Source organism: Malaclemys terrapin, chromosome 4 (assembly GCF_027887155.1).
Source record: "Malaclemys terrapin pileata isolate rMalTer1 chromosome 4, rMalTer1.hap1, whole genome shotgun sequence".
In the NCBI taxonomy this organism is placed as follows: Eukaryota; Metazoa; Chordata; order Testudines; family Emydidae; genus Malaclemys; species Malaclemys terrapin.
Window position 1 is genome coordinate 84,462,049 of NC_071508.1, and position 27,548 is coordinate 84,489,596.

General features: G+C 43.8%; 1 protein-coding gene across 6 annotated transcripts in view; it reads right to left on the reverse strand.

Annotated features, from left to right (window-relative positions):
• The window catches only part of PLEKHH1 (pleckstrin homology, MyTH4 and FERM domain containing H1), a 90,165-nt gene that overhangs the window by 26,211 nt on the left and 36,406 nt on the right, over nt 1-27,548 (reverse strand). For 5 of the 6 annotated variants that reach the window (XM_054027310.1, XM_054027309.1, XM_054027312.1 and 2 more), the window contains exons 7-20: nt 21,343-22,355; nt 18,096-18,174; nt 16,748-16,839; nt 15,862-16,012; nt 14,682-14,821; nt 13,260-13,370; nt 9,648-9,734; nt 8,449-8,610; nt 6,714-6,794; nt 6,243-6,422; nt 5,372-5,480; nt 4,121-4,233; nt 2,378-2,554; nt 1,254-1,351 (exon numbers count right to left, since the gene is read on the reverse strand). In XM_054027310.1, coding sequence (XP_053883285.1) covers nt 1,254-1,351; nt 2,378-2,554; nt 4,121-4,233; nt 5,372-5,480; nt 6,243-6,422; nt 6,714-6,794; nt 8,449-8,610; nt 9,648-9,734; nt 13,260-13,370; nt 14,682-14,821; nt 15,862-16,012; nt 16,748-16,839; nt 18,096-18,174; nt 21,343-22,355 — 2,593 coding nt within the window. The remainder of the gene's footprint in view (nt 1-1,253; nt 1,352-2,377; nt 2,555-4,120; nt 4,234-5,371; nt 5,481-6,242; nt 6,423-6,713; nt 6,795-8,448; nt 8,611-9,647; nt 9,735-13,259; nt 13,371-14,681; nt 14,822-15,861; nt 16,013-16,747; nt 16,840-18,095; nt 18,175-21,342; nt 22,356-27,548) is intronic. The other variant, XM_054027311.1, reaches the window with a different exon arrangement.

The window sequence follows — 27,548 nt, forward strand, 5'->3', positions numbered from 1 at the left end:
GGGGAAAAGTTCAGCCGGTTCTGGAGGAGCCGGAAAAGAGGCTGCAACCTGGTGCACTCTAAACAGATGTGCTCCAAAGTCTCCCTCACACCGCAAAAAGGGCAAGTGTTAGGGATAGGGGTGAACCATGCCAAATACAAGCCCGTGGTCATGGCTTCATGAAGGAGCTGCCAGCTGATATCCCCGGCAGGCTGTGGAACCAAGGTGGAATACCGGCTGGCCTACTGGGGTTCTTCACCCTCCACAGATGGCAAAAGGTCCCACCACTTAGTATCGGGGCAGGACAGTAGGGTGAATTTTCTGCTTCCAACTGAGCTGGCGATACTGTGAGAATGCCCCTTTCCCTTTTTGGAATTTTGGCATTTCCAATTCTGGCTGGAACCAGCAAGTGCAGAGGCAGCAGCAAAGAAAATGAAAAACATCGGCTAGAAAGATTATACAGACTATTTCAAATTCCAGGAGAGTGTTGATTTGAGTTTTTGACAAAGGTTGTATCTAAGCCTGTGTTTGAAATGACACAGCTGTTTACTCATGTTTAGTCTTCATATAGCAATAAACCACAACAGGGTGTGCATTACCTGGCCACTGATGCATGCCCCAAGAGTATGGGGAGACTCAAGGCTGAAGTCCAAGCTCCTTAAACTACCCAAGAAATCTATTAACAGACAACTAATGTACACCCTAGAATGGCTTACTGCTGTTAAAGAAGCTCTCATTGGTTGTTTTCTTGTTGGTGTGTTTGTGGCGGGGAGTGCGGGAAAGATTAGAATGTTATGCAACATAACCTTCCACTTTGAAACATTCTTCCTACTAAAAGGATAAAAGGGTAGGGAGAAGGTGGTGGGGGGTCCTGTTTAGTTTTAAATAAACTTTCTTCTCTCTTTGGAATTCAGTTTGGGTTTTTTAACCCAGGGACCCTTAACTTTTTTTTTATTTCCCCCCAGCCCTCTTTTCATGTCCCCCCAGAAGCCCTGCTGACCTTTCAGCAGCATTTATACTCACTGTCATATATACAGTCATATGGACTAGGAAACATTCCCACTGAAAAGTGGGTCAAAAGTGGCTGAAAGATGGCTTCTGATCAAGGACAGCCTGGCACCTTGGGGAAGGCTTCTTATGTCATCTCCATCTCCAACTCACCTTTGCATGGGTCAGTCATAAATTAGCCTTACTGTATTACAATCCTGTAGTTGATGCAGAAGGGATTTGGAGGCAACATAGCCAGTGAAAGAAGAAGATGGCATGCTCTTTACCTGGAGTCTGCATGCCGCTGCAGGTGTTGTTTGATATACCAGAGGAAGTGGTGCTGAGGAAGAAAGAGAGGAGCACACAAAGCCAGGAGCTGCCAGCACTGGGAAGAAAAATGGGCAAATAAGATGCAATCACTCCTGCTCTGCTTTTGTTGCCAGTTACCCTTGTGCAAGACACTCGGGCCAAGAATTTGAAGAGTGACTAGTGATTTTGGGAGGCTTCCATTTTTTGGGTGTGCAACTTGAGATGCTTTAAAGGGGCCTGATTTTCAGAGGCAGGTGCTCAGCACTTTCTGAACATCAGGCCTCTTTGACATCTCAAATCGTAGTCCTGTCAGTTGTTCATCAATGTCCCTCTGGAGGCAAAAATGGAGGCACCACAAATCAGTCGTCACTTTTCAAAATCTTGGCCACTGTAAGAGCTGTGTGAATAGTTCCCAACTACTTATTCAGTGAATGTTGCTTTTTTATTGTCTGCAAACAGATCACAAAACTCTCAGAATTACTCATTATTTCAAATTATTCATAAATTTCTCCTGCTGGTCATTCTTGCTCTCTACATGATTTGAACTGGGAATATTACAATCAAGAATCCAATGGACACTTTGGCTCAGATCCACAAAAATATTTAGGATCCCAACTTCTACTGAAATCAATGGAAGTTAGGGACATAAATACCTACGTGGATCTGGGTCTTTGTGCTGTAACATATGCAGGCAACTAACTTAATAAGCACATCACAAAATTAAAAATGCACATTCACGTGTATTAATCATGCTTTTCATCCTGTTGGCTAATTATATCACAATGGAACCAATACCATGTGACTTAGGTAACTATTCAATGCAACACAAACTGAATTTTGCAACTGAACAGTATTTGGAATTTGCTTTTGGTGAATAGTTGAGCATTTAACCTAAACATGCTTTTGCAAGTAAATTGCACTACTCAATACCTTTTTTTTTCCTTTGCGCATCACATTCCAGATTATTTTTGCCCCCACAAACCTTGACGTGTTTAAGGTGACTAGTCTTTTATGGGGACTAGACTTATTGCTAATTATTCAAAATATGGATTAAAAAAAAAAAAAAAAGCTTGCAGCCTGGAAGTGACCGAGAGAAGCTCACCTGAATGACTGAGTGGTTCTGGGGCTGCCGGCAGCTAGTTTGTTTAACCAGTTGGCAGTAGATTTCATTCTGTAGCTCAGTATGTGTCAGACAGACTTGCAACGCTGTCTGGGCAAGTGACACATGGTAATCAATAGATGGAGCCTCCACAGGGACATTGATGAACAGCTGACAGGACTACAAAAAAAGGAAATTAGCATGTGCGGTAATAATAATACTTCACTTTTCCCCCACAGCACCTTCCAGCTCAACTTTGGCTCAGAGGAAAATGAATTCTCCAAGGTGTTTCAGTGGCAGAAACAGAGTGAAAACCCAGATCTCCTGACTTCCAAGACTATGCTCTAACCTCTACTAGACCAAGCTTCTCGCATACAAACTTTCTCCCCTTGACCTATATGTGTCATACGCAGACTGCACCTCAAGTAGCCCATCCTTTGCAGTATGTGCAGAAAGCTACAATCATGCAACATTACACAGCAAGAAAAGCCAGGAACAGAATCCTTGACTTCCAGCCCACTGTTCTAGCCATTAGACTATACTCCCACTCCATCGCTGTTATGACTGGGGTCTAGGTATGATACTAAACACAAGAGAGTTCAGATTACCCCATTATTATAAAAGGCATCTTGGTCTCACTAGTAAAACTGCCAGTGGGCTTCATAGCTTGGCAAACCAAGGGTGCTACAAATTTATGGTAAAATACTCAGAGAAGGTGCCTTTATAAATGATAAAATACTGCAACAGTCAACGGTAATGACCCTAAACACTACAGTGAGACTAGTGTCAGCTACAGTGTTTCAGACCATTCCTGTACAATACTGTAGGATTCTTTTATAAAGATCTATCATCCCATTTTGTAGAAGGTAAAACAGAGGCATAGAGGTTAAGGAACTTTCCCATTCTCACAGAGCGAGTGAGTGATAGAGCCATGATTAGAATCCATTTGTCCTGAGTCATTCCACTGCTCTAACCCCCAAACACAACTTTCTCTGTCGGATCTCTTGGGTCATTGAATGCAGTTGTTTTTAAGAACCCGCTCCACTGCTACCTGCTCCCCTCAGCAAAATCTCTATTCCCTAAGCCCATCCTTGCTTTCTAGTCTTAGGGCTTGTCTACGTTTAAAACGCTGCAGCTGCGCCACTGTAGTGCTTCAGTGCAGACACTACTTACACAAACAGGAGAGTTTCTGGTAATTCACCTCCCCGAGAGAGTAGCTAGGTCAACAGGAGAATTCTCCTGTTAACCTAGCCCTGTCTACACTGGGGATTAGGCCGGTTTAACTGCATTGCTCAGGGGTGTGGATTTTTCACACTCCAAAGCAACGTAGTTATACCGACCTAATTTCCTAGTATAGACCAGGCCTTAATGTTGGTATTAATGTTTTCAGGGCCCAAAGCAGAGGCAGAGGGGTGAGTATCAGGTGATGAGTTGCCTGTCCCAGGTACCCTGGCTGGAAGGCACTAGGGAGTCTGACAATAAGTTGTTTCCTCTCTCTCCAGTGCTGCTATTGGAGAAGAAGATAGACAAGTCCTGCAATTCAGAAGCTGGCCCAAGGGTTCTTTGCATAGAATAAAATACCCCTGGTAGACAGACTGGCCCCTTGTATTACGACTGACACATTAGCCCCATCTGTGCCAACAGTAGGGGCAAACAGAGTCGCAGTAAATGTCTTGCACAGTTTACCCCTCCCCTAAAATAATTGAGTAGAACATCTAAAAACTTTTATAGTGGTTCTCTAAATACCTTGAAGAGCTTGAGGGCTTCTGTCTGCATCGCCTCTGATGGCAGAGTAGTGAGTGAGGTGTGCAGTCCATCCTTACTGTAGCACAGCATGGGGTGTTTCCACAAAGGAGATTCTGAGTGGCAGATGAGGTAAAAACATGCAACCTCAGAAATGTAGCAGTGTAAGTTTGGTACAAGGAGAGAAGGAATCTCCCAGCAAAATCTCCCATGGCAGAGCCCCTTCCAATCCCTACAGAAAAAGAACCTGGCCCAACTAGCAAGCAATTAGGGCAAGCAGCACTACATTGGGCCACATTAATCCTTAGTGTCACTCTACTGACTCCAGTGAAGCCATGACACTAACAGTGGCCAAGTAGCTATGAATGCCAGCAAGAATGCCAGATGGCTGCAGAGAGCAGCCCTGCAATTTGCCACCAGGCCATCTGAGAGCTTCACACAGGCTGGACTGTGGTGGGAAGCAGCTCAATTTGTTGATGCACGTGAGAGACCGATTCTGTGAAACAGACACATGCTATTGGGATCTTTATCAGTGGAAGCTATTATGGCACATTGATCAAAGCTTAGAGACAGCTGTATGTCTGTATGTGGGTGTTCAGGAGAGAGTATGTGTGTATTCAGGGGTGTGAGAGTTTATGTGTGCGTGTATGCATGCATGTTGGCAAAAGTATGCATGGTATGTATACCTCAGAATGTGTGCAGGTGGTATGTGTGAACGTGTCTACATGGGAATGAGTGAGTAAATAGGTGTGTATGTATGTGTGAGACAGTATATGCATGTGTGTGGGAATGAATGTATGTGGCTGCGAGTGTGTATGCATATAGACATGGGGAGAGGTGTGTGTGTGTGTGTGTGTGTGTTTGAGAAACAGAATACGTGCATGCAACCATGGTACATGGGTAAGTGAAACTCAACACAAACCGTGCCAGGGAGTCAGAGATTCAGACTTTTGTCCCTTAAGTTCTTATTTATGAAGAATATCCCAGATTTGGATCAACTTTCTGTGCTCAATATTTACTATAGTTTGATCTGCAATGTAAGAGGAGCTGCAGATGCTTTGATAAATTAATTGACAGACTAGGTTTACTGTAGCGCCTGAGTCCTTTGCTGAAGTGCTACTGTATAATTAGAGGTGAAAGGCACCTTATCCCATTACTGATCTATTGAGCCATTCCCTCTTCTCTTCTGTGGCTGGATTCAAACCATTCCTCACCCTTTCCCACCATGGAAAGACATTTTGGGTTTCTACTTACGTGGGTCTCCCTCTGCATCCAGTAATTTTCCAATTAGCTGTTCATATGCTGTGCCCACCTTGGCACTGATGCTGCCAGCTGCTACTGTCAGATGGTACAGCCATGTATCCTGGGGATAAAGGAGAGAACAGCATGAAAAGAACAGGTGATGCTGGAAACCCAGTGACATTTCACTGTCATCTTTATAGATGACCAGCCATCAAGGTGCCAAAAGCTAAGGATCACCATTAAAGGTAAATATATTTCTCTCTCTCTCTCACACACACACCCTCTTACTCACTCTTCACTCATTTAACTTTTGGCTCACCCAAGTTCCAGTTTGACCAAAGGCCAGCAATGGCTCGCAGGAGGGCTAGCTAAGTGCTTTGGGGCTATCACTGTTCATCAAGTCATAAGGGGTGGAGTAAGTCAGGTTTGGATGGGGCCTCTGAATTTGGAACAGCAGAGCACCATGCTCCAAGGATCCCCCACCCATTGTCTAGGAGTAGTAGTGCACAGTGCATGTATGTCTGTCTCACTGCTGTATGAACTGTGCCTGATACAAGACAGAGTCCTGCAGGGTTGTGGGTGGAGAGGGACTGAGAAGGTAAGTCTTTCTGCGGTGATGATTTTTGGTGGGGTTTGGAAGTCTTGGTATCCTGAGCCCTCAGCTGCAGAGAGGGCAGCAAAAATGAAAAATAAATAGAAGGGAAAAGAAAATCATTAAAGCAGATTCAAAATCTCAACTCGCCTGTTGGGGTTGAGTTTGGGGGAACTTTTGGGTTGGTTCTTATCTTATCCAAACTGGTTTAACCATCTGTATTTTCCACTCACTGGTGCCAAGTTATACCAGCATCACATATCTCTGCTCTCCAAAGACACCAACTCATACCTTCTCGTGTTTGGTACCAATGAGTAAGTAGGTGGGACTCTGATCCTGCGGGTGAATCACCAGGGTGTAATGGGATGAGAGGAGACCCCCTGCAGTGGCTTCATAATCTTCATCCGAGTCACAGGAACGGTCCACCTCCTCCACCTTTGACTTGCGTATGTGCAAATGCCCCAGAGGACACTGGGAAAAGGAAATGAACTAAGATAAGTATCCTGTCTTTGTGTAGAGAAGATGGAGAAAAAGAAGAAACTGAAACCAGGAAACCCTGGTCAGATTGCTGGGAGTGCTAGAAGATGCAAGAACTAAACTATAATTCTATGTTCCAATGATATAAAAGTGATAGTATCATTTTGCATTTTGCATTTCTGTAGCACCTCTCCTCCTTCATGAGTAGTAGTAGGTAAAGGAAGATAGAAGTAGGTAAAGGAAGATAGAAGCTACATGAGACATAGCAGAAGGAACACAAAGTACCTTGTCCTCATTATTTCGATAGTAGTAAAAGGTTTTCCCAATCAGTGCACACCAAACCAACTTAGAGTGACCATGCTTCACCTACAGAAGGACAAAGGAATGAAAGATTTTAACCTAGGGACTGGATCCTACTGCAGTAGTTTTGGGGATTTTTTCTTTCCATTCAAATCTCTTGTTGGAAGGTTCTCTATACTGGTTATTCTGATCTAGTGTAAACTATCTTTCATTTGTGATCCCTGCAAAGATGCAGGGAAACATTTTCAAAAGCACCTAAGCCAGTTAGATGCTTTTGAAAATGGAATGTAGGTGCCTAAGTAATTGAGGGTATGTCTAGACTGTACAGAAAAATGCATGGCGCTAAGTCTGAGACCAGGTCAAATGACTTGGGCTTGAGCTGCAGGGCTAAACATAGCAGGGTAGATGTACTGCTCAAGCTGGAGCCTGGGCTCTGAAACCCAGAGAGGTGGGAGGGCCAGTCAACTGACCTGGGCTCCAAGACTCGGTGCCAGGGGTTTTTCTTTGCAGTGTACACATATCCTGAGATCCTTCTGAAAATGTTATTGTGTTTTGAAATGCAATATACAAAATACATGAATAAAAATGTTTAAATAATGATAAATATTCAACATATCAAAGCAGACCCATGGACTATCTAGTCTAGTGACCTTTTCCCTGTTACACAGGAACAGACCAATGGGCCATGTAGTCTGGTGACCTATCTCCTATGGTTCTCAACCAGGGGTACATGTACTCCTGGGGGTACACAGAGGTCTTCCAGAGGGTACATCAACTCATCTAGACATTTGCTTAGTTTTACAACAGGCTAAATAAAAAGTACTAGCAAAGTCAGTACAAACTAAAAGTTAATGCAGACAATGACTTGTTTATATTGCTCTATATACTATACACTGAAATGTTAGTAAAATATTTATATTATATGGTAAAAATGAGAAAGTAAACAATTTTTCAGTAATAATGTGCTAGGACCCTTTATATTTTTATATCTGAGTTAGTAAGCAAGTAGTTTTTAAGAGAAATGAAACTTGAGGGTATGCAAGACAAATCAGACCTCTGAAAGGGGTACAGTAGTCTGCAAATGTTGAGAGCCACTGCCCTGAGCAAACTACAGACCAGCCAGACTTTAGTCTTCACTTGGACATTGGCCAGTGCAGCATGAAGGAGCCCCATAATGCATCTTGTGCAACACTGTTCTATGGGGAGAATAAAAAATTCTTTCCTGACTCCAAGTAGTGATCATTTTTTGTCCTGAAGAATTAGAATCCATGGTGCCTGGAAGTGTATCCTGACTAAAATAACTGCCGATGCTATTCTTGTATGAATAAGTGTCCAATCCATTTCAAACCTTCCTAGATAATTTTCTTGATAATATCCTACAGCAGCAAGTTCCATACGTTAATTATATGTGACATTATAAAAGCATTTACTTTAATTGCTGTAAAATATTTTGCATTGTTCTTGCACTGTACTATTGGAGAGGGTCAATGTGTCCTGATAGGGTGCTCTATTCCATTCTTCAATGTATATAATTATCATAATCTCTTTCCCTGATCCTTTGAACTTCAGGAATCCACCTCTGCCTCTCTGTAACCCCCAAGTTTCCAGGGAGAATTAAAACACACTCTTCTTGCAGGCCCTCGGTATATAAACCCAGAGGGCTGTTGTCTGTGAGGCCATTGGGTGTGGAGGGAGACTGACTGGGGTAGAGCCACCTTACCTTGGTGAGCCAGCCTTTCACAGTGGGTTTGGCATCATTCTGAGGGACCGCAGCAGAGCTGGTCACCTGCACCTTGAGAACGCTCTGCAGAACACGGATCCATTCTTCCAGGATGTTGGGAGAGTCTGCTGTCAGGAAGTAGGTCCTCTTTTCAGTGATGAGCTGGAGGGAAAGGAGGCAGAGAAATGTCACAGTCTGATCACGTGTGATCTCTCCTTCAGATGTTGAGTCGTATGGTCATATGGGTATTTTTATAAGAGTAGCGAAGTTAACCCTTATGTCCTTGGCCAAATTCAAACTCAAATAGTTACATGCTACATCTGTAAATTCCCCCCATATTTTTGCTGGATACTAGATTCTTCTTCATTTCCTCTCTTGTTCTGCAATGTTGCTTAGGTCTATTAAGTAGCTGCTATATGTCACTATGGAGGTGGTTGCATTTTAGTGGTGGGTGAAGTATTGTCTATTTCTTTATTTATACATCCATATTTATAGCCTATTTTTGCCCTCTGCCCTCAATAGCTTCCAAAGTGCTTTGGAGTCCTTTGAGAGGAAAGCTGTTTCATGAATACAAGATATTACCATTAACTCTCAGTTAACTTCAGTGTGAGAAGGGCAGAAGGGAGCTCACTCTATGCCAGTCCCACTCAGAATGCAAGGGAGGCTTTAATATCTCATCTCCTTTACAAAGAAGTCCCCTGGCATTGATGCCTTGCCCTAGGACAAGTAGGGCTAGTGATGGGCCAATTTCAAATGGTTTGGAGACTCAGTTTCGAGATGCACCCAAAATTGTAGATGTTTCTCCAAACCTTATGAGAATGGTCTCGCCGAGAAGATTCCTGGTACCACTGCTTTTGGTTGGGCCAGAAGCAGCACAATAACAGACTCTCTCACAAAGGCTCAACCTTTCTTAAGAAGGTGCTGGCTGCACAGAGGGAAATGCAGAGGGGAGAAAGTTATCTGAACTTCTTTAAACATCAGAAAGCTGGGTTTAGGTTGCATTTCGGACCTTTGCTCATTTTTATACAAAACTGACTGCCTCCCCAAGCTGAAACACAAGGCAAATAAAAGCCAGGAAAGTCAATACACATCTGTCATGACCAGGTACACCATCCAGACTGAAGTAACTCCTCTCCCACTCAGCCCTGTTTACATCCTTGTGCATGTGGTTATGTGCAAGGTCAAAATGCAATTCTCACCTGAAACGTCTGGGACCCTTCACCCCGAATGATCTGGCAAGAAGAATTCAGCTCAACCTGCCCCTGAGGCTTGCGGATAACATCGCTCTGTGAAGAAAAAGGCAACAATCTCAAAATGATCAGCACTAGCTTCACCATCCAGCTAGAAGTATGGAGTATGAGACATCACACCTGGATGCATTTTAGGCAACATGTGGCTGCCACCCTAGGGACAGACTAAGAGGTGCCTCCTCCACCAGGCTAATGAGAACTTAGCTCCCAGGGATGGAAGTACAGCACACCCATGCCCATAGGCACCACCAATATGAGATATCCCCACACTATGCTAATCAGGAATGTGCAGAGACGGAAGAGCAGGATGCTTTTTATTTAAAACTATTTCTCTGTTTAGGAAGTTTTAACAGATTTTAGAAATCTGTAAATGTCAGAGACAATACAACAATCATTACAACAGTGAACTTTTGTTTAGAGAAACATTATACGGTAATAGCAATCAGATCTCTCTTTTTAAAGGGGTGTTAACATGTTACATAGTGAGCATCACACTATCCATGACATGTTCTTTTAGTGTTTTGTTTTGGCTTTTTTTTTTTTTAAATTTTGAGTGAAATCTCTGATTACATGCATTTAACAGACCAGGTAAGTCGATCAGATGTTAATATTCAAAAAAATTGGAAAGGTGTGCTGGGTTTTTGGTGTTGGTTTTTTTTGGCAGGTGAATGTACTTTGTCCGAATATTGAATAAATGGCTGTCTGTTTTGCTGGGTACGTAATTGGTGCATTAAATTTTCCATAACAACTCCCATATTTTTTTGAAAAATTCCACCACAGTTGAACTATTTTTCTTCCCCAATGAGCGGCTATCTGATGAGAGACTAATTCTTAATTTCCTTTTGTGTGATCATTTCCACTAGGAAGCCCCCAGGAGGATTACCAAAAGTGAATCAATGAGTGATCTGCAGGGCTGGTCTTTATGCCATCTTTAGGATTTCTTATACTGTGCACTTTCAAGGGTACATTTTTACACAGGTATGGAAATCCATGTAAGATTAACAAACTAATTGCCCTTTGGCTGACTTGTGTACAAGTGCATACTTTAGTAGCAATATTGATAGGCACCAGTTAACTTTGCCTGGCTGGTGCTTCTTAGTCATAAAACTGCATAATTTCCTTTTTTACCTTTAAAGCAGATGTTATTTGAGCCAAATGGGTATCCTTCAGAAAATGGAAACCCAGCCCAAGTTAAGTCTATAGAAAAGAAAATGAAATAATGGTAGGTAAAATGTAAGACAGAAGTTAGGAGTGCAAAGTGGGAATTGAAGAGTAAATAGCCAAAAACATAGAAACAAATAATGACATTTTTTAATAGAAGTAGGAAGCCTGTGAGGCAACTGTTGAACCTGATAGACTACCAGACAGTAAAGAGAAAATTTAAGGAGAATAAGGACATTGCAGAGAAGCTAAGTAATTTCCTTTCTGCAGAGACATTCCTCAGACCTACTTTTTTGATGTGTTTAAGATGAGGTGCTGGAACAAAATGATAAATTTAAGAACAAGAAGTCATTAGGTGCAGATGAGATTGATTCAGGAGTTCTGAAGAAATTTAAGAATTAACTGGGTGAGCTGCTAATAAAGTTATGCAATCTCTCATCAAAATAAGTTCTTTGACAGAGGACTGGAGGATAGCAAATATTGTATCTATCTTAACAAAGGCACTAGGAATAGGTCTGGGAATTACAAGAGAGTAAGACTTACTTGAGTACCAGAAAAAATGGTTGAACAGTATTTAAAAAACAGAATTATTAACACTTTGAAAAATGTGATATGTTAGAGAATAATTAGCTTCGCTGCTGTAAAGGAAGAGCAACCCAATTTTCGTAGCTTTTTGAACAGCTTCACAAAATAGTGGATAAAAGAGAGAACATTTGCTCGATGTGTAGCAGATGTCAAAAGGAAAAAAAAAAAAGATACATAAGGAAAGGAATTGTAACACTGAAAGTATTGTAATGCCATTACAGAATTCAATTGTGTACCCTCACCTAGAATAATGCATTTAGTTCTGGTCACGCTATCTCCAGAAATGTGAGGACAGGTCAGAGATGAGTAATAAAAATTATTAGGGGCCTCGGTAGGCTTCTGTGTGAGGAGAAAATAAAAAGACTGCGACTGTTTAGAGAACAGATGTAAATAAAAGAATGAATGATATGGTGATGGTGAATTGGGTGCTCCTGTTTACACTTCTTTGAATCTCTCTTTTTACATTAACTTTTTACACTAACAAATTTAAAATTAACAAAAGGAAACCTATTTTTTTACCCAATGCATCTGTGGAACTCACTGCCATTAAATAGCTGAGATGTCAAAAGTTTGTAAGATTTTTAAAAGAATGAGGGCTTATGGATAATGAAAACATTTAAAATTACCATAGGTAGGATTTAAAAAAGAAAATATTAAAACCCACTCATATTTCAGGTCATAAGCCAGCCACAAACTGATGGGAGTGAGGAAGAAATATCCCCTAGGAGGGGATAAATGTCCACTGTAGAATTTCTTGCACACACACATACACCCCACCCTGTGACGCATCTCATGTTGGCCACTTTTGTAGCTAGGATACTGGACTAGAAGGTCCTGTTAGCTGATTTGGCAATGCCTACATTCCAAGGAAATCATATGAAAGAAAATGTTAATGTTACACACTTAAAACTCAGGACATATGAAAATTAAACTGGCAACACAATACAGCCCCTTGTGTGTATATATTGTAGTACTCTTTAAATGATCACCTACCACTAGGTGGAAAAAAATGGTATGCTATTGTATTATTTGAGAAACAGTATGGGACCATGCAGTTAACACTGAATCGTATGTTTGTACAAGGAGAAGAGTTAAGAGTCTGTGGTCAGTCCTAATTTTCTAACTTCTTCACATCTGAGTGCCTACCTGCATACCCTTAATGTTGCACTTGCATTTATTTTTGCATTTGCTTTCATATTACAGTAAGATCAATGTGAGGATAAACACTCTTTTTTTTTTTTTTTTTTTTCTTTCAGTGGTCTGTGTGTTGTCAGTCAAAAGTTTCAAGCCAGTTCCTAGTGGATACGTTGTTACTTCACAAAAACCACCACTACACACGGCCCCTCTGTCTGAACAGAGAAACCAATGACTGAATGGAGACTCCCCTCATCCTTGGGGTCGTACCCAGGCTCGGGGTGAGGCATATTTGCAGGGTAGTGGGGGGCAAGTCTGCACTGCAGCTGCCCATGTGGTCTCTGTTATGTGAATAAACAGAGGATTTCAAAAAAGAAGAACAGGAGTACTTGTGGCACCTTAGAGACTAACAAATTTATTAGAGCATAAGCTTTCGTGGACTACAGCCCACTTCTTCGGATGTGGGCTGTAGTCCACGAAAGCTTATGCTCTAATAAATTTGTTAGTCTCTAAGGTGCCACAAGTACTCCTGTTCTTCTTTTTGCGGATACAGACTAACACGGCTGTTACTCTGAAACTTGTCAGAGGATTTCAGTTGCCAGAGCTATCCATGTGGTACCTTTCACCGGTTAATGAAACTAACTCAGACTTCAAGCAGCCTTTCCCCTGTGTCTCACTCACCGGAGACTTGTAGTACATGATTTGTCCATTTCTCAGAACAAACCAACGTCTCTTCCATGTCTTCACCTGGCTGCCCATTTTCAGCAAATAGCCCGATTTCTCCATGGGTTCCTAGAGGATAAAAGATAGGTGGATTATCCTGAGCTCAAGATGAAAGCAACTGAGAAGTGCCCACACCAAGGGCTGCCATCTGCCAGGTCTCCAGCATCCCCCATCTTCTCTCCAGCCCAGATTGTCAGATATCAGGGCCCACATCACTGCATAACTTTGAGAATCTGCTACTGCTCATGTATGTGTAAGTACTATGGTGGATGTGTGGGGCAGTGAAGAAGATATCAGAAGGCAGGACTGGTCATGCTTTCACAGATTGCCTGAATCATTGAAAATTATTATTTCCCCATACAACGTGCTAAGCACTCTTCAAACATAAATGAAGTATGGGTAAGCTCTAGGCAGCAGTAAGTCTCAAGCCTCTTGCATGTATACTCGTTTACTTTCAAGAATAAGAGAATAAAAAAATGGGTGGAGGGGTGGGTAAATAATGGATTCACATGAGAAATTCATTGATTTTTAAGGCCACTATGATCATCTAGTGTGGCCTCCTGAATAACACAGGCTATAGAGTTTGACTAAGTGGTCCCTGCGTGAAGTCTATAATTTGTGGCTGAGGTGGGGAGATGGGAGGTTAAACAAAATACATCTCATGCCACTGAGCTATGTGCTTCACGCTTTGTCCTTACCTTGCTGCTAGGCAGGAGTAATGTGGTGGCTGCAAAGGAGCATTTCTCGTTGATGCAGCACGTTGTAGCTGTGCTTGCAGAAGCAAGCCCATATCAGCAATGATAAAATAACACTGGGTATTTATGGAACACTTTTCATTTGGTAATCTCAAAGCTCTTTACAGAGATGTGCAATTATCTTTACTCCCATTTTATAGAGGAGGAAACTGAGGCACAGAGCGGTTAAGCAACTTGCTTGATATCACACAATCAATCAGTGGCCGAGTTGGCAATAAAACTTGGGTCTTGTGACTCCTGCTCTGTTGCTCTAATCACTAGATCAAAATGCCTCCCATGTTTCCAAATGAAGAACTTTTTGTTTCTGTACAAATGGGTGAGGTCACAACCATCACCTAAAGAAGAGTGGGATGTGCAGAAAACTGGTATGGATAATCAAGCTTCATGCTGATGGTCCCAAGGTCAGGAAGGACTGTATTGCCAATGCTCAGCACTACACAGTTGGCCAAGTACATTATGGGGGTTCCTATGAAGTATCAGGCAGTGGCCGAGGCCAGAGACAAACTGGATCAACAGTCTGGTTTGGCATGGCAGATCCTTCATACTGTAGCTTTGCCACTCCTCTTTCAGGGTCAGTGCTATGTCCATATCCCAGAATTGATGTCCAAGGGGGCATAAAACTTACACTGCAGACTCCACCATCAGTGGAATAGGAAGATGTCCGCTGCAGCTTGTGCTCTGGCTCTGAATAGTCACCATCCAGGGAGTAGGCATCAGGAGGAATGGCATAATCACTTTCTGAGCTCAGCGAGGACATAGAGACACCTGCCAGGAATTAAGGGACAATGGGAATCCTATGTGCTCAGGATCTGTGTGAGATCTGTAACTTGCACCCTGAGCCTGCCTGTCTGAAAAAGCCTCCAGTTCAACCCCAAAGCTACTTGGCTCAAGGTGAGCAAATCAATCAGATATTGTTCCAAATCTTGGACATCCAAATCCCACCACCCAGGCCTGTGAACCCATTCTTCTGTAAACATGAGAATGGGAAGGAATTCTATAATGTAATGAATTCAGGGCTGCCTAAACACAGGCAAGATACTCACTATCCAAACTACACATGAGAATTTTAACTAATAGAGCTCAAGAACCGCTGCTGGCAAACCACAAGCCTCTACCACTTGAACTAAAGGAGAACCCTGATCATCTGTTACTGATAGTTCAGCTTCACTTTCTGTAATCCTTCTGCCTCTAGATTCCAGTGGCACACAGACACATTAGCCACTACAGCACGAGAAGAGACCATTTTAAACCACGTACAGCATTGAGAAGAGACAATTTTAAACCACATATACAGAATTCAGGTTTATTGTTCGCCACTTGCAATGACAGTGCTGCTTTTCGGAAAGTTAGATTGGATCCATACGGCAGTTCTCATTCTCATGTTTTTCACCTTCACTTATACTGATCAGGATGCAATTTATCTGATGCTCCAAAGGCAGGAAATAATTGTGCACCTTTTTAAGTGCCATTTGGCTTCTGGTGCAGAATTTAACAGCTGTGACAGAGCTAACAGGAGCCAACAAGAAGTTGATTGACATGAGTTGGCACTAGCATGCCTAACAGATGGCCTGGAAAGAAAAAGGTGTTTCTTTTAGCATACAACTAATGTGTAAAAGCTCATGGTTCCAAGGATCTATGTGTCACAATCATTTGGCTGTAACAATCAAATGGAGAGATCCCCAAACTGGTCCTGGTGTCAGAGTTCCATCGTAGACTAAGAACTATTCTAGAAGACTGGTTTCTACTGAGCAGTGGTTGGCAGCCCAAGTCTGCCTGTTCTCCCCAATTTACTGGGTTTGCCTTACCTCGTTTCACAGCACGAGGGCTGCCTGGCATGCTGGTCTTTCTGATCTCAGATCCACCATTGGAGGTCCTGAAGCTGGCATGGGAGCTGCAGTCATCATCAGAGCCTGAGGACTCATCTAAGAAAGGAACGTTGCTGATCTGGGTGGCTTTCTGGAAAACAAGCCTTCAAGATCAGAATGTGAGGAAGGAGGCTCTCCAGTACAAACACATGCTACAATTCATAAAGAGACAGCACAAACAGAACAGGGCCAGTCTTATTTCTTCAAAGCTACCCAGGCCCTCTCACCGCACTCACCATCATGCTGAGGTTTTCAACTCTCATTCCTCTTTCTCCAGGGACTCTCCAGGCCATGTTCCCCTCCAGGTCCCATATTCCTGAGTCTCCCCAGATTCTGTCTTCCTAGGACTTCACAAACCCAATCTTTCCCCTTGGGCTCCCAAAATCCATCTTCTATTTCATTCTCCTCCGGCCTCCATCCTCCAAGACCTCACTAGTCTCCACCATACCCATCTTCCTGAAGCTTCCCAAGAACTGCCTGGTCTAAAACATATACCAGTGTTCTGTCCTCCCCGAATGGGGATCTGTAGCTTCAGTGGACTGAACCTTTGTAAATTTCACTTTATGCAAATTTGATGATGTATTCAGGGACTTAGCAAGTTGCCAATATTGCCCTCAGTTTGGCAAAGATAAAATAGTTTTAAATATATCTATTACTACCGTGTATGTGGCATCTGCTACTCCACTGCAGCCTGTCAGTCTGCAGGGCTCCCTGGCATTCTCAAGCCCTCTTGTCTGCTCAGTGTTGTCCCTTGCTACTCTCAAAATGGTGGCAATTCTCCCCATTCTTTCCTTAACACAAAAGGTGAAGTATAGTAATCCCTTACCCCCTTCAGCGTAGTGTAGACTGGAACCGTGACATTTCTGTAGATAAGACAAGTGAATGGCCCAGAAGCTGAATATGATGGAAAATTCGAAACTAGAAAATTTAGAGAGAGAACAAAGACTGGTGAAAAAACAGCAGGTTTTACTGGAGGGAAGTAGATGTGAAGGTACAATGTAGCAATAGGGAACCTCAACAAGACGACCTAGTGAGAAGGAGGTTGATCTGGAAGACTTGATCTTGCAAAGGTTGTGGGGATTACTAATTTTGGAATGTTCTCGAAGGTGACTGCACTTCCTCTTCCACTGTGCCTATAGGACACCTCATCCACCCTTGCATTCCTCCTAGGGTGATGGCAGCCAGGCACAGTGAACCACACAGTGAGAGGCAGAACCAGGAGATTTTAGCATTCTGGTGGAGAAGTGCATGACCAACCATGACTTAACTGAACTAGGGTGAGACTGTTTGGCCATCTTACTAATAGAGAACACAAGAAAGGTATTCCATTGCTCCCCACTTTGTGGGCCCAGGGCTAGCCTTAGATCTATTTAATCCCTGTAGCTACATAGGGTCAACTTACCAAGGTTCACACAGATACCACAGAGATACCAGTCAGAGCACTATGCCCAAGGAAGTCAGTGCCAGAGGACCATGCCAAATATTTAATTCCCTAACTGCCTTCCCCATCTTCATTTTGGAAGGTTCCATGCCTAGCTTCCTGTGCCATTTTGATAGGTCACCAAAGCTCCCAAAGCTCGTGGGAGCTCAGAAATAGGTGGAATATGATGGTGGGGTCACCACAGCCTGAGAGCAGATCACAGGCAGGCAACAGCAGGGTATGCAGAGAAGTGTCTTGTCATAAGTGCGGAAAGGGGTAAATCGCCCCCCCCCCCAGAAGTTACTTAGGACAAAAAAAAAACAAGGATTGGTCCTTCAGGGTATTTCTGTGCTGCAACTGAGGGCAAGTCTTCCAGCCCAGGTCCACAGACTCATGCTAGCATGGTTCATGCTAGCGTGCTAAAAATAGCAGTGTCAACATTGCTTTGACATTGCAGCTCTCACTCCCTCCCCCAGGCTCGAGAGCCCGAGCAACATCTACATAGTTATTTTTAGTGCACTAAATCAAACCCTGCTTAGCACAAATATGTGGCCCTGGACTGGGAGGCTCACTCTAAGATGCAGTGTAGGCATACCCATCTAGGCCCAGATATCTTCCTCAACCTGGCTGACAGCCAGGATGAGATCTGATTTGAAAACAGGCAAGAAAAGGAGAAAACATGAACAGCCAGAGGCTAATGTCTTACAACCTCAGCCTAAGCTCTCTCTTTGGATGGATCTTATCTCAAACTTACTCCAGTTGGGAGAGTCAGTCCCGAGGGCCACCTCCGACAGCCTCATGCCAGACTTGGCTACTGCATAGATCCGACTCTCCTGGAACAATAGCATTGCATAGGGTGATGGTCCGAAAAAGCACCAGAATATAACAATCAAATTGTAAGTCAACTGAACTATTTCACTTGTTCAGATTTAATGGCCTCACATTCCTTTCTGTCCTGACTGGCAGCCGCATCCATGAAGGAAAGAATCTCTAAGGAGAAACTGATCCATCCCACTGCATGGGGGAAGGGAGCTGTAGTGGCGATATCCAGTCCCACCCCCTGAATCACAGCTGAATTGCTGGTAGTGCTACAGAGATCATATCCTCAAACTGGGACATCTACACTCAATCATCAATTTAAATAATAATTTAGAAATGCTGGTCTCATTGATATGAATACTGCATTAAAATGTACTAAAAAAAGGTCTAAAGCGAACATCTGTGAAAGATTCCTATTCTTTGCCAAGGGAATAGAGGCAATAGCTGGAATTATTTGAACAAGCCTTGTCCTGAGTTACCATAACATATGGCATTTCCTCTCTAAAGATTTCAAAGAGCTTCATAAATGACACAAATTCCACGGGAAAAAAATCTGACACTAATGCAACATTAAGATTGAGAAATCAAGCAGTCAAAAGTGGGCAAACACTTTTTGAGATTGGAAGATAATCCTTAATTCTGCATCCTCGTGTTTATTCCTTAAAAACACTATCGCCATATAATTAAACATTGTCAAGTAATATATAATATTACACATAAAAAACTACATGAAAATAGCATTAAGGTTGGAAAATCAAGCACACAAAATTTAGAATATGCCAATATTCAGGTTAACCATATGCATATGCATTATAATACAGTCTTTAATTTTTTCCATAGGATTTCTGCCTCATTCAGTGCACAGCACGAACAGTACTCATTGAATGAGTAACTATTCAATAGTTTGGTTTCTCCTCATTGTTCACTGGGTGGCCCAATGTCTTATTTAATACACACAGTTCAAATCTGGCTCTGAAGACAATTATTAAATTCCTTATGGAAATTCTATGGCATTCATCACTACAGTATCTGAGATTTTCACAAACGTTAATTAATTTATCTTCACAACATCCTTGTGAGATGAGTGGGTGGTTTTATCCCCATTTTACAGGTGGGAAACTGAGGCACAGAGAGATCAAGGTCAAAAGTGTCCACTAATTTTGGGTGCCCCACTTGAGACACTTAGGACCTGATTTTTCAGCGAGCTTAGCATTACACAACACTTTATATGTTCAAACCACAGCTCCCATTGACTTCAGTTGCAACTGTTAGTGCTGAGCATTTTAGCAAATCAGACCCCAGGGCACCCAACTCAAGCTGGGCACCCAGAAAATGAGGAATGCACAGTTAGTGACCACCTGTGAAAAGTTAGGTTTAAGTCAGTGGTGCCCAAACTTCTCCTGTCACACCCACCCTTACTAATAATGCAATCTGTCCACATGCCCCCTCCATTCCTGCACAGTTGGCTAAGCAGAGGAGCTTGGGCTGAAGGCAGAGCTGTGGCTAGAGACAGTGCTGGCCAGGGGGTGAACAGAGAATGAGGACAGAGCTGGACTAGGGGCTGGAGCAGAGAGGTGCAGTTAGGGTGACCAGATGTCCCGATTTTATAGGGACAGTCCCAATTTTGGGGGCTTTTTCTATTTCCCCCACCTCCTGTCCCGATTTTTCACACTTGCTATCTGGTCATCCTAGGTCGAGCAGAGCTGCAGCTGGGACTGGACTGGGGACAAAGCAGGGCTGGGGGCACTTCCTCCCTGTCCCCCATGGGAGCTGGCCTGTCCCCCATGGGGGCTGGCCTGCCCCCCCCCAAGTTCCACCCCCCTGAATGTTCCTCCATGCCCCGCCCCCAAGGGGACCACACTCAAATTTGGGGACCACTTTTTTAAGTGACTCGACTAGCATCACACAGGAACTCTGTGGCAGAGGCAGAGATAAAACCCAGTTCTCCAGGGCAGCATTCAACAGCCTTAACCATGAGACCGTCCTTTCTCTTCCTGCAATCCCCTGCCTCATTCACCACACACCTCCCAAATTCTGAAACAAGTCAGGCAGGAGTCCTACAGACAACAGCCTCCTTCACAATACAACCCTGATTCATCTGCACAGAAGGCTCATCCTATGCACTGAATAAAGGAGGGATCCTGGGAAAAAAATTGTATGTGATCATGTAATTAAAGGCTATGTCTGTACTACGAGCTGGGGGCGTGATTACCAGCGCGCATACACATCCTCATGGCAGCTCAATGAGAGCTAGTGCGAGTTGTGCACATGAGCTGGGAATTACATCCTTCACTCATAATATAGATGTAGCTGACTGTATCATAAAGCACATGCACAAGGGGGCCAAATTAAGGTTGCACAGGCAACCTTAATTCTGACATTTCCTAACTTTTGAGGGCTTAACTTTCCAACCTTAAAAATGTTCTTTTAATGTAGTTTGTGTGCGCCATTTTCTGGGTTTTTAAAAAACAAACTAAACAAACAGCCAGATGGTTCCTCAGCAGGGTTGGAACATTTAGATCCTCCACACAGACCTCTGCCACTTAAACTAATGGAGTAACTGGTAGTAATAGTTGTAGGCTGTTATCTTCTATGTGGGCTGGACACCAGAGGGGGACGAGACATATGCTTTGCCAGTGGCACACTTTACTTTTGGTGATAGCAGAATAATGTGGAGACTTTGGAATATGGAGTTCCTTTTCAGATTCTGGAGGGAAGCATTCTCTAGTGGTGACAGATCCTTCTGACTCTGTCTCCTACAACAGTCTGTCCTAGTGCTATTTCTCCCCTTCCCGCCTATCCGGCTTGTAATTTCACATGGGGATAGAAGAACCTTCAACTGTAGATTTGCATTTCTTGACTTTTGAGTTTGATCTCTCAAGATTAATATTTCTTTGGTGGGAATTTTTTCCAGAGAATATTTTGCTTTTCTTTTTTTAAAGAAAAGAAAAGAATAAAAGTTTCCAATGTGAACAGTATGTTCATTATCTAGAACTATTTGGCTTGGTAAAGATGGCTGCCTTCATAAGTTAACTAAGGTTGCTAGAAGCCAAACAACCCAGATAAAGGTCACTATAAGCCTTCACCTAGGCAACCCAAGCCCGACCATTATTGACAGAGGCACCCAAGTACTGATGAAAGGTGACCAGAACAGTATATGTAGTGCCACCTGCGTTTCTTACCCAGGATGGGAATCTGTGCAGTGGTGGAGTAGGAGGTTTGCCTCCTGGGTCTAGTGGTCCAGCTTCAGAATTCCCAGCTTCATTTTTGCCTGAACCAGGATGCTGATCAATCTCCACTCCCACCCCAGCCTCTTCCCCAACTGGGCATCCGTCTGTCTCCATCTTCTCTGGCAGCTCATCATCATCAATGTCTGTCTCCTCCACTTGTGCAGGACAGAGTGTTGAGGTTGTTATGGGCTGGAAGGTGCCAACCTCTATGCTCATTACATGATGGAAGCAATCAGCACCTGGCTGGGGTTGGCTGTAATGTCTCTTTGCTAGCTGGATACTGTCTCTTGGGGTGCTGGGTGTCCGGATTTTTGGGAGAGTCAGACTATTGCCTAGTCCACATTCCCTCCCTGGAAAGCTTGGCTGTGTTGAATTAACGGATGATGGCAAATCCAGTGTTGGCTCTGCAGTTGGGAGACAGCCATCAGGGGTACTCATCATCTCCCCGGAGGAAGAGGAGTCCAGCCTGTGGGAGCGGAACTTGGCACTCAGCTCATCTGAGGAGTTTCCCAGCTCTGATGCCATCTGACCTGAGGTGCTAAGAGAGTTCTGGTTTCTCCCCAAGGAAGACTGGAAAGCCAGGGCTTCAAGGTCACTTGTGGACTCAACGGCAAGGTCCAGTAGTGTGGGATCAGGGCTCCCTGAGCTAGTGTCAGAGATTACAGTAAGGAACGTATCTTTCTCTAAAGAGGGCTTCCAGTTCGATGGGTCAGGGATGACCCTGAGCATGTTCTGTGAGGGCAATGATTTAGTGTCTTCTTCTGCAATGGAGGCTTCATCAACAAGGATCATACCTGGTGTAGGGGGAACACCTTTAGCAGCTCTTCCCGGACACTCCTGTTTGACACCCAGCCCAAGAAGCACGGACTTCTGGTCTGGTTTCTCAAGCAAGGGTGACAATAGCATTCTGGGCACCAAAGGGTTATAGCTCCAAAGAGATTCAATAGGAGGGATGGTTGTTAAATCTAAAAAGAGAGAAGAAGGATGGTTAGGGCATTTAAATGTTTTTTGTCCAAAGTGTTGCTTGTTAGGATGAGTTCCTGTCAGATGTATTTCAGTCACATGGTATGTTTACACTGCATGTGGGAGCAAACCTCCCAGCGCAGGTCCACAGACTTACATTAGCAGGGCTAGCATTAGCATACTAAAACCAGTGCTTAATTTGTGCCAGGGCTTAGCCCCAGCACCTGTGGGCTTACCACATCAGTTATTAAATTTAAAAAATTGCTTGAGCCCCGGCACCTCTTTCATTACAAATTAAGCACTGACTACAAATAACTGTGTAGATGTTGTGGCTCTCAAGTCGGAGGGTGGAGAAAGTAGGCTTGAGCGCCTGACCTGCAGCCCAAATCACAACATCAAAGCAATGTCTACACAGGTATTTTTAGCACAGTAGCATGAACGCTGCAAACATAAGCCTGTGGACCCAGGCTGGGAGGCTCACTCACAGATGCAGTGTAGACATATTCCTAGGAACAGACCAATGGTCCAACTATAATAGTCCTTTCTCTGACAGCAGCCAATACCCTGTGGATCAGAGGGAAGAGAAATGCCCCCAGTAACTTATATACCCATGCAACATTATGTCACAGGTGAGCTAATGGGCCAGAACCTCAGCTGGTGTAAATCAGTATAACCCCTGTGATTTCAGTGGAGCTACACTACATTAAACTAGAAGAGTATCTGGCTTGATTTCCTTCTATCCCCATCTGGTGATCAGTGGATGCCCTGAAACATGACGATTTGAGAGCCTTTGTAACTATTACCACCAGCTAAAGATGCTACCTTCATTCATATGAATGTCTACATTCCTTTAAAATCTTTCTAAGCTGTTTTTCCCAATAATATCCATGGTATCAAATCTCTTAAATGTATAATATGGTTTGTTCATAAGAATTTCCTTTTTTAGGTTTATGTTTTCATTCCATGTGTTATGTTACAGGATGGGATAAACAGGAATGCCTGCTTGGCCTTCCGAATTTCCTTTATTTAATGTCTATATAATACCTCTACTCTGTCACTTCTTTCTCTTCTCTTCCATACTGCGTAATCTTAGAGATTATCTGAACTCTATAGATACCTTCTAATGGCGTCAGTGAGGGTGTGGAGAAGGATGGCGTCCCCAAGCTCAACTAACAGAAGGTTTGGTCTACAAACCCCCCTAAGTCAGGGATATCCATGGGGAGGCCATGGGCCTCCTCAATGCCTCATGCCTTTATGGGAACATCATGGGAGCACACAATCAAGCAACTACCCAGTAGTCACTGACCCTGATCCTACCTTCTGGAGATGCAGTGAGTTTTTGACTATGAAGGGGCACTACGACTAGGTTAATTGTGAAAAAATAATAATACTTTGTATTTATATAGAGCTTGTCAGCCAAATTAATACCCCAAAATGCTTTACAAAACTGGAGAAATAAGCAAATATATGCCCCAAGGCCACACAGCAAGTCTGTGGTGGGAACTGAACACAGGGCACTTGTCTCTCAGCACTGCGCTTAGGTCATTAGCTCATAGCTACTCTAATGGCAGGACTCGTATTAACTTTTCACTGAATAACTGTGGAGCTGGTGAGGGAATAGCACCTCAGAGGGCAGCCATGTCACCACCCTGATCCCTCCCCTAGGTATAGGGCCTGATCTGAACAATGCCTTTATGTGAGTTTGAAAAAGGAAGTGCGGAAACTGCTCATTGAACCGCTCTAGGCCAGATCTGCTAGGGTTTCAGCCTTTCTGCCCAGGAAGGCCGAAGAAATTATCTGACCCCTCATCTTTCTGATCTTTTCTCAGACAGAAACCCACACCCTACCCCTAAATGTCTAAATTTCAGATGCTCTTCTCTGGACCTTCTGCAAAATCCTGACAGTCTAGAAAATTTTGTGTAGGGTCTGCAATAGAATGGGAAATTACATGGATCATTTCAAGTCTTCTCATAACCTTGACATTTATATTGTGTCTTCTGTCCCAAAGAACCAGATTCCAAGATGCTTTAGATAGAAATTATATATATATATGAATATCCAGGAATAACAACATATAATTGATAATGGTGCCTGAGTATCACAGACTTCACAAGCCTTGCTCAGCTGCCAGCAGGGTTTACAAGGTCAATGCAAATTGAAACAGTACACGGACGGAGGAGAGGACAAAGGGTAAGGGAAATTATTGCTGATTGTAGAGAGAATAATTCCCTAAGGGACTTAAACATTGCAACACTGAGGGTACGTCTATACTACCTGCCGGATCGGCGGGTAGTGATCGATCTATCCGGGATTGATTTATGACGCGATAAATTGATCCCCAGTCACTCTGCCGTCGACTCCGGAACTCCACCACGGCAAAAGGCGGAAGCGGAGTCGACGGGGGAGTGGCGGCCATCGATCCCACGCCGAGAGGACGCGAAGTAAGTGATTCTAAGTCGATCTAAGATACGTCGACTTCAGCTACGCTATTCTCATAGCTGAAGTTGTGTATCTTAGATCGATTCCCGCCCCTCACTGTGGACCAGTGTCTGGACACACCAGGCCTGAGTGTCATAGCACTTAACTTTTAGGCTCCTAGAAAATCATAGGAATACGCTACAATCCACAAAGCCTGAATTAAGTGCCTCGGGTCCTTATACAATGAATGGGGAGAGATAGACACCTTAGAATGTGATCCACAAAGCCAGCATGCTAGAAATGGTGCTACCTAAACTAGCTAATGGGAGATGCTGATGACAGGGGTGTGTGCAAAGCCCCACCCCCCCTCAAGGCATTCCGCACCTAAGTTTGGGCTGCAGGGAGGCAACTATCTCTGTTTAGAGATCCATGAACAGGGACCAGCCACCTGAAGTCAGGCAGCTTAGCTGCCTAAGGTGTTTCTTGCAGGAATGAGTTAGGTGCCTGCCTCATTTCACATAAAACAGCTGGACAAAGAGGTTGGGGTTCTGCTGCCTGCCTTATGACTTTTAGCCCAAGGGTTAGAACACTGACCTGAGAAACCCAGGTTCAAGTCCCCCATCTCTGCTAGAAGGGTAGAAAGGATTTGAACAGGAGTCTCTAACCACTGAACTATTGGATATTCTCATGTGGAGGTCCCTCAGTCTCTCCTCTTGAAGCTGTTCCACTTGGACAACTAATGAAGAAGTGAGTGGCGCACTAACCACTAGGCTATACCCCCATTCTCACTTTCTCTCTCTCTTTCAATGACTGTTTAAGTGTTTATCCACAATGGAACAGTCCTAGGACTTACGTGATTAAACCTAAGTGTTAGGCGCCTAGGTACCTTTGTGGATCTGAGCCTAAAACCCACATTCTTGAGAAATGTCACAGGATGACTGGCCCTTTGAGGAGTGGAGTCCTGTGCAGCTGTGACTGATCATCTGCTGCCCAACTGGGTTTAAGGGAAGGCACCTGGGTCTACAGCAGAAGGCAATAAGAGAGGAAGCTGCAGAATAGTTTGAGACAGTAGGGGAATAAGACTGCAGCCTGCCCAGCCCAAAAGCAGGGAAGAACTAGAATGAAGCTGGGAGGCTTGGATCCTCTTCTGTGGGAACACCCAGGACTAAGTTTGAGACACTGGGAGGTGTGGGAGTGGCCTGGGGAGAGAAGGATTACTAGGACTGAGTGTTTTTGAATTGTATATACATAAATTAGGGGAATGTTTTAAGGACTCTGGACTGGCAGACTTATTTAAGGAGCCCTGAAGATGGAAGGCAGGGTGCTGTTCTAGGCAGGTATGTCCTCTTACTAGATATAAAGGAACAAGGACCATCAGTGTGTGACCCTAGAGGCACAAGCAACTGATTGTGACACCCACCCAGTCCGAATATGATCCCTGTATGAATTTTCCCCACCCTGACATCAGTGTAACTCTGCAAAAATGCCATTCATATGAAATATTACGCTATGTTTCCAGGTTCCTAGGAATGTCGGGAGATGCCAGTAGATGAAGCTGTTAATATCAGCATGGCTGGCTGCAAGAGATTTATCTGTCTACTGGGGCCTCTCAATTTAGCCTGGCACAGTGAGTCTGTGCAATTAGGTGGGGGTAGGGGTTGGGTGCGCAGTGCTGAGCTGTCTGCTGTTCAATGGGTTGAGATCCAGGGATCACTTAATACTAGATTATTAATGCAGCTTACCAGCCATTCTGTCTGTGTAAACAGTCAGAGTCAGAGGGGATGAGAGAAACCCATTTGAAAAGCACCTGACCGGAAGTGTGCTGGGATTTGGCGAGAACTTTGCATGGTTTCCCTGGTGCTGGAGGGGTGGGGGTGGGGGCATAAAACATCTCAGAATAAGAGCTTAGCAGGAGAGAAATGTTCCCTATCTGCCTAGTGCAAATCTAGGTCATCTGCTCCCATTTCTATACTTTATTTTTTTTTAATGGACTCAATTTAGGCTAGGAAAGTTGGGGAAAAGGAAATTTCCTCCTTTGAAGTGAATTATATTCTGATGAAAGGTGCTGGATTCACAGTCCTCGAGAAGAAAGTCTTCTCTTTAGCCACAGAAAAGGTCAGGGGTGCTGGAAAAATGTGTATAGTGGGGGTGCTGAGAGCCACTGAACCAAACTGTAAATCCTGTATATGATGGAAACCACTTCAAGCCAGGGGGTGCAGTAGCACCCCTAGTTCCAGCACCTATGGAACAGGTTCAGTAAAGGCATAGGCAATGTTAAGCTTCTTCCACCCTCTTCTGCCAAAATGCCTCAACCTTGTGCCAGAGGGAACACTCTCCTCCCTCCCCCAGAGCAATGGGGAGAGTTCAGTCTCCTTGGCTCAGTCAGTCCTTACTTCCTCTCTGGTAAGATGTCAACAAGAAGTCCAATAGTGCCACTGGTGATGGTGACTCTCTGGCAATGTGGATGCCTCTACCCAGGGAGGAAGTATAGTGAAATTCATCAAGGACTTGATCTTGCGCTACTGAAGTCAATGAAGGTTTTGCCAATGACAGCCTTGACTCCCTGAGCAAAAGGGCCAGCCAAGCCCATTAGCTTGGAAGCAGTCGCAGCCTCCTAAACCAGAGGTCCAAGATTCAATCCCCACTGGCACCCAATCAGGAGCATTGTTACGATAAAAGCAACTTGCCGTCTATAGCTTCTTCCATCCAGATGGTTTTACAAACATTGATATAATTAAGCCTCACAGGTAAGCATTATTGTTCACATTTCAAAAATG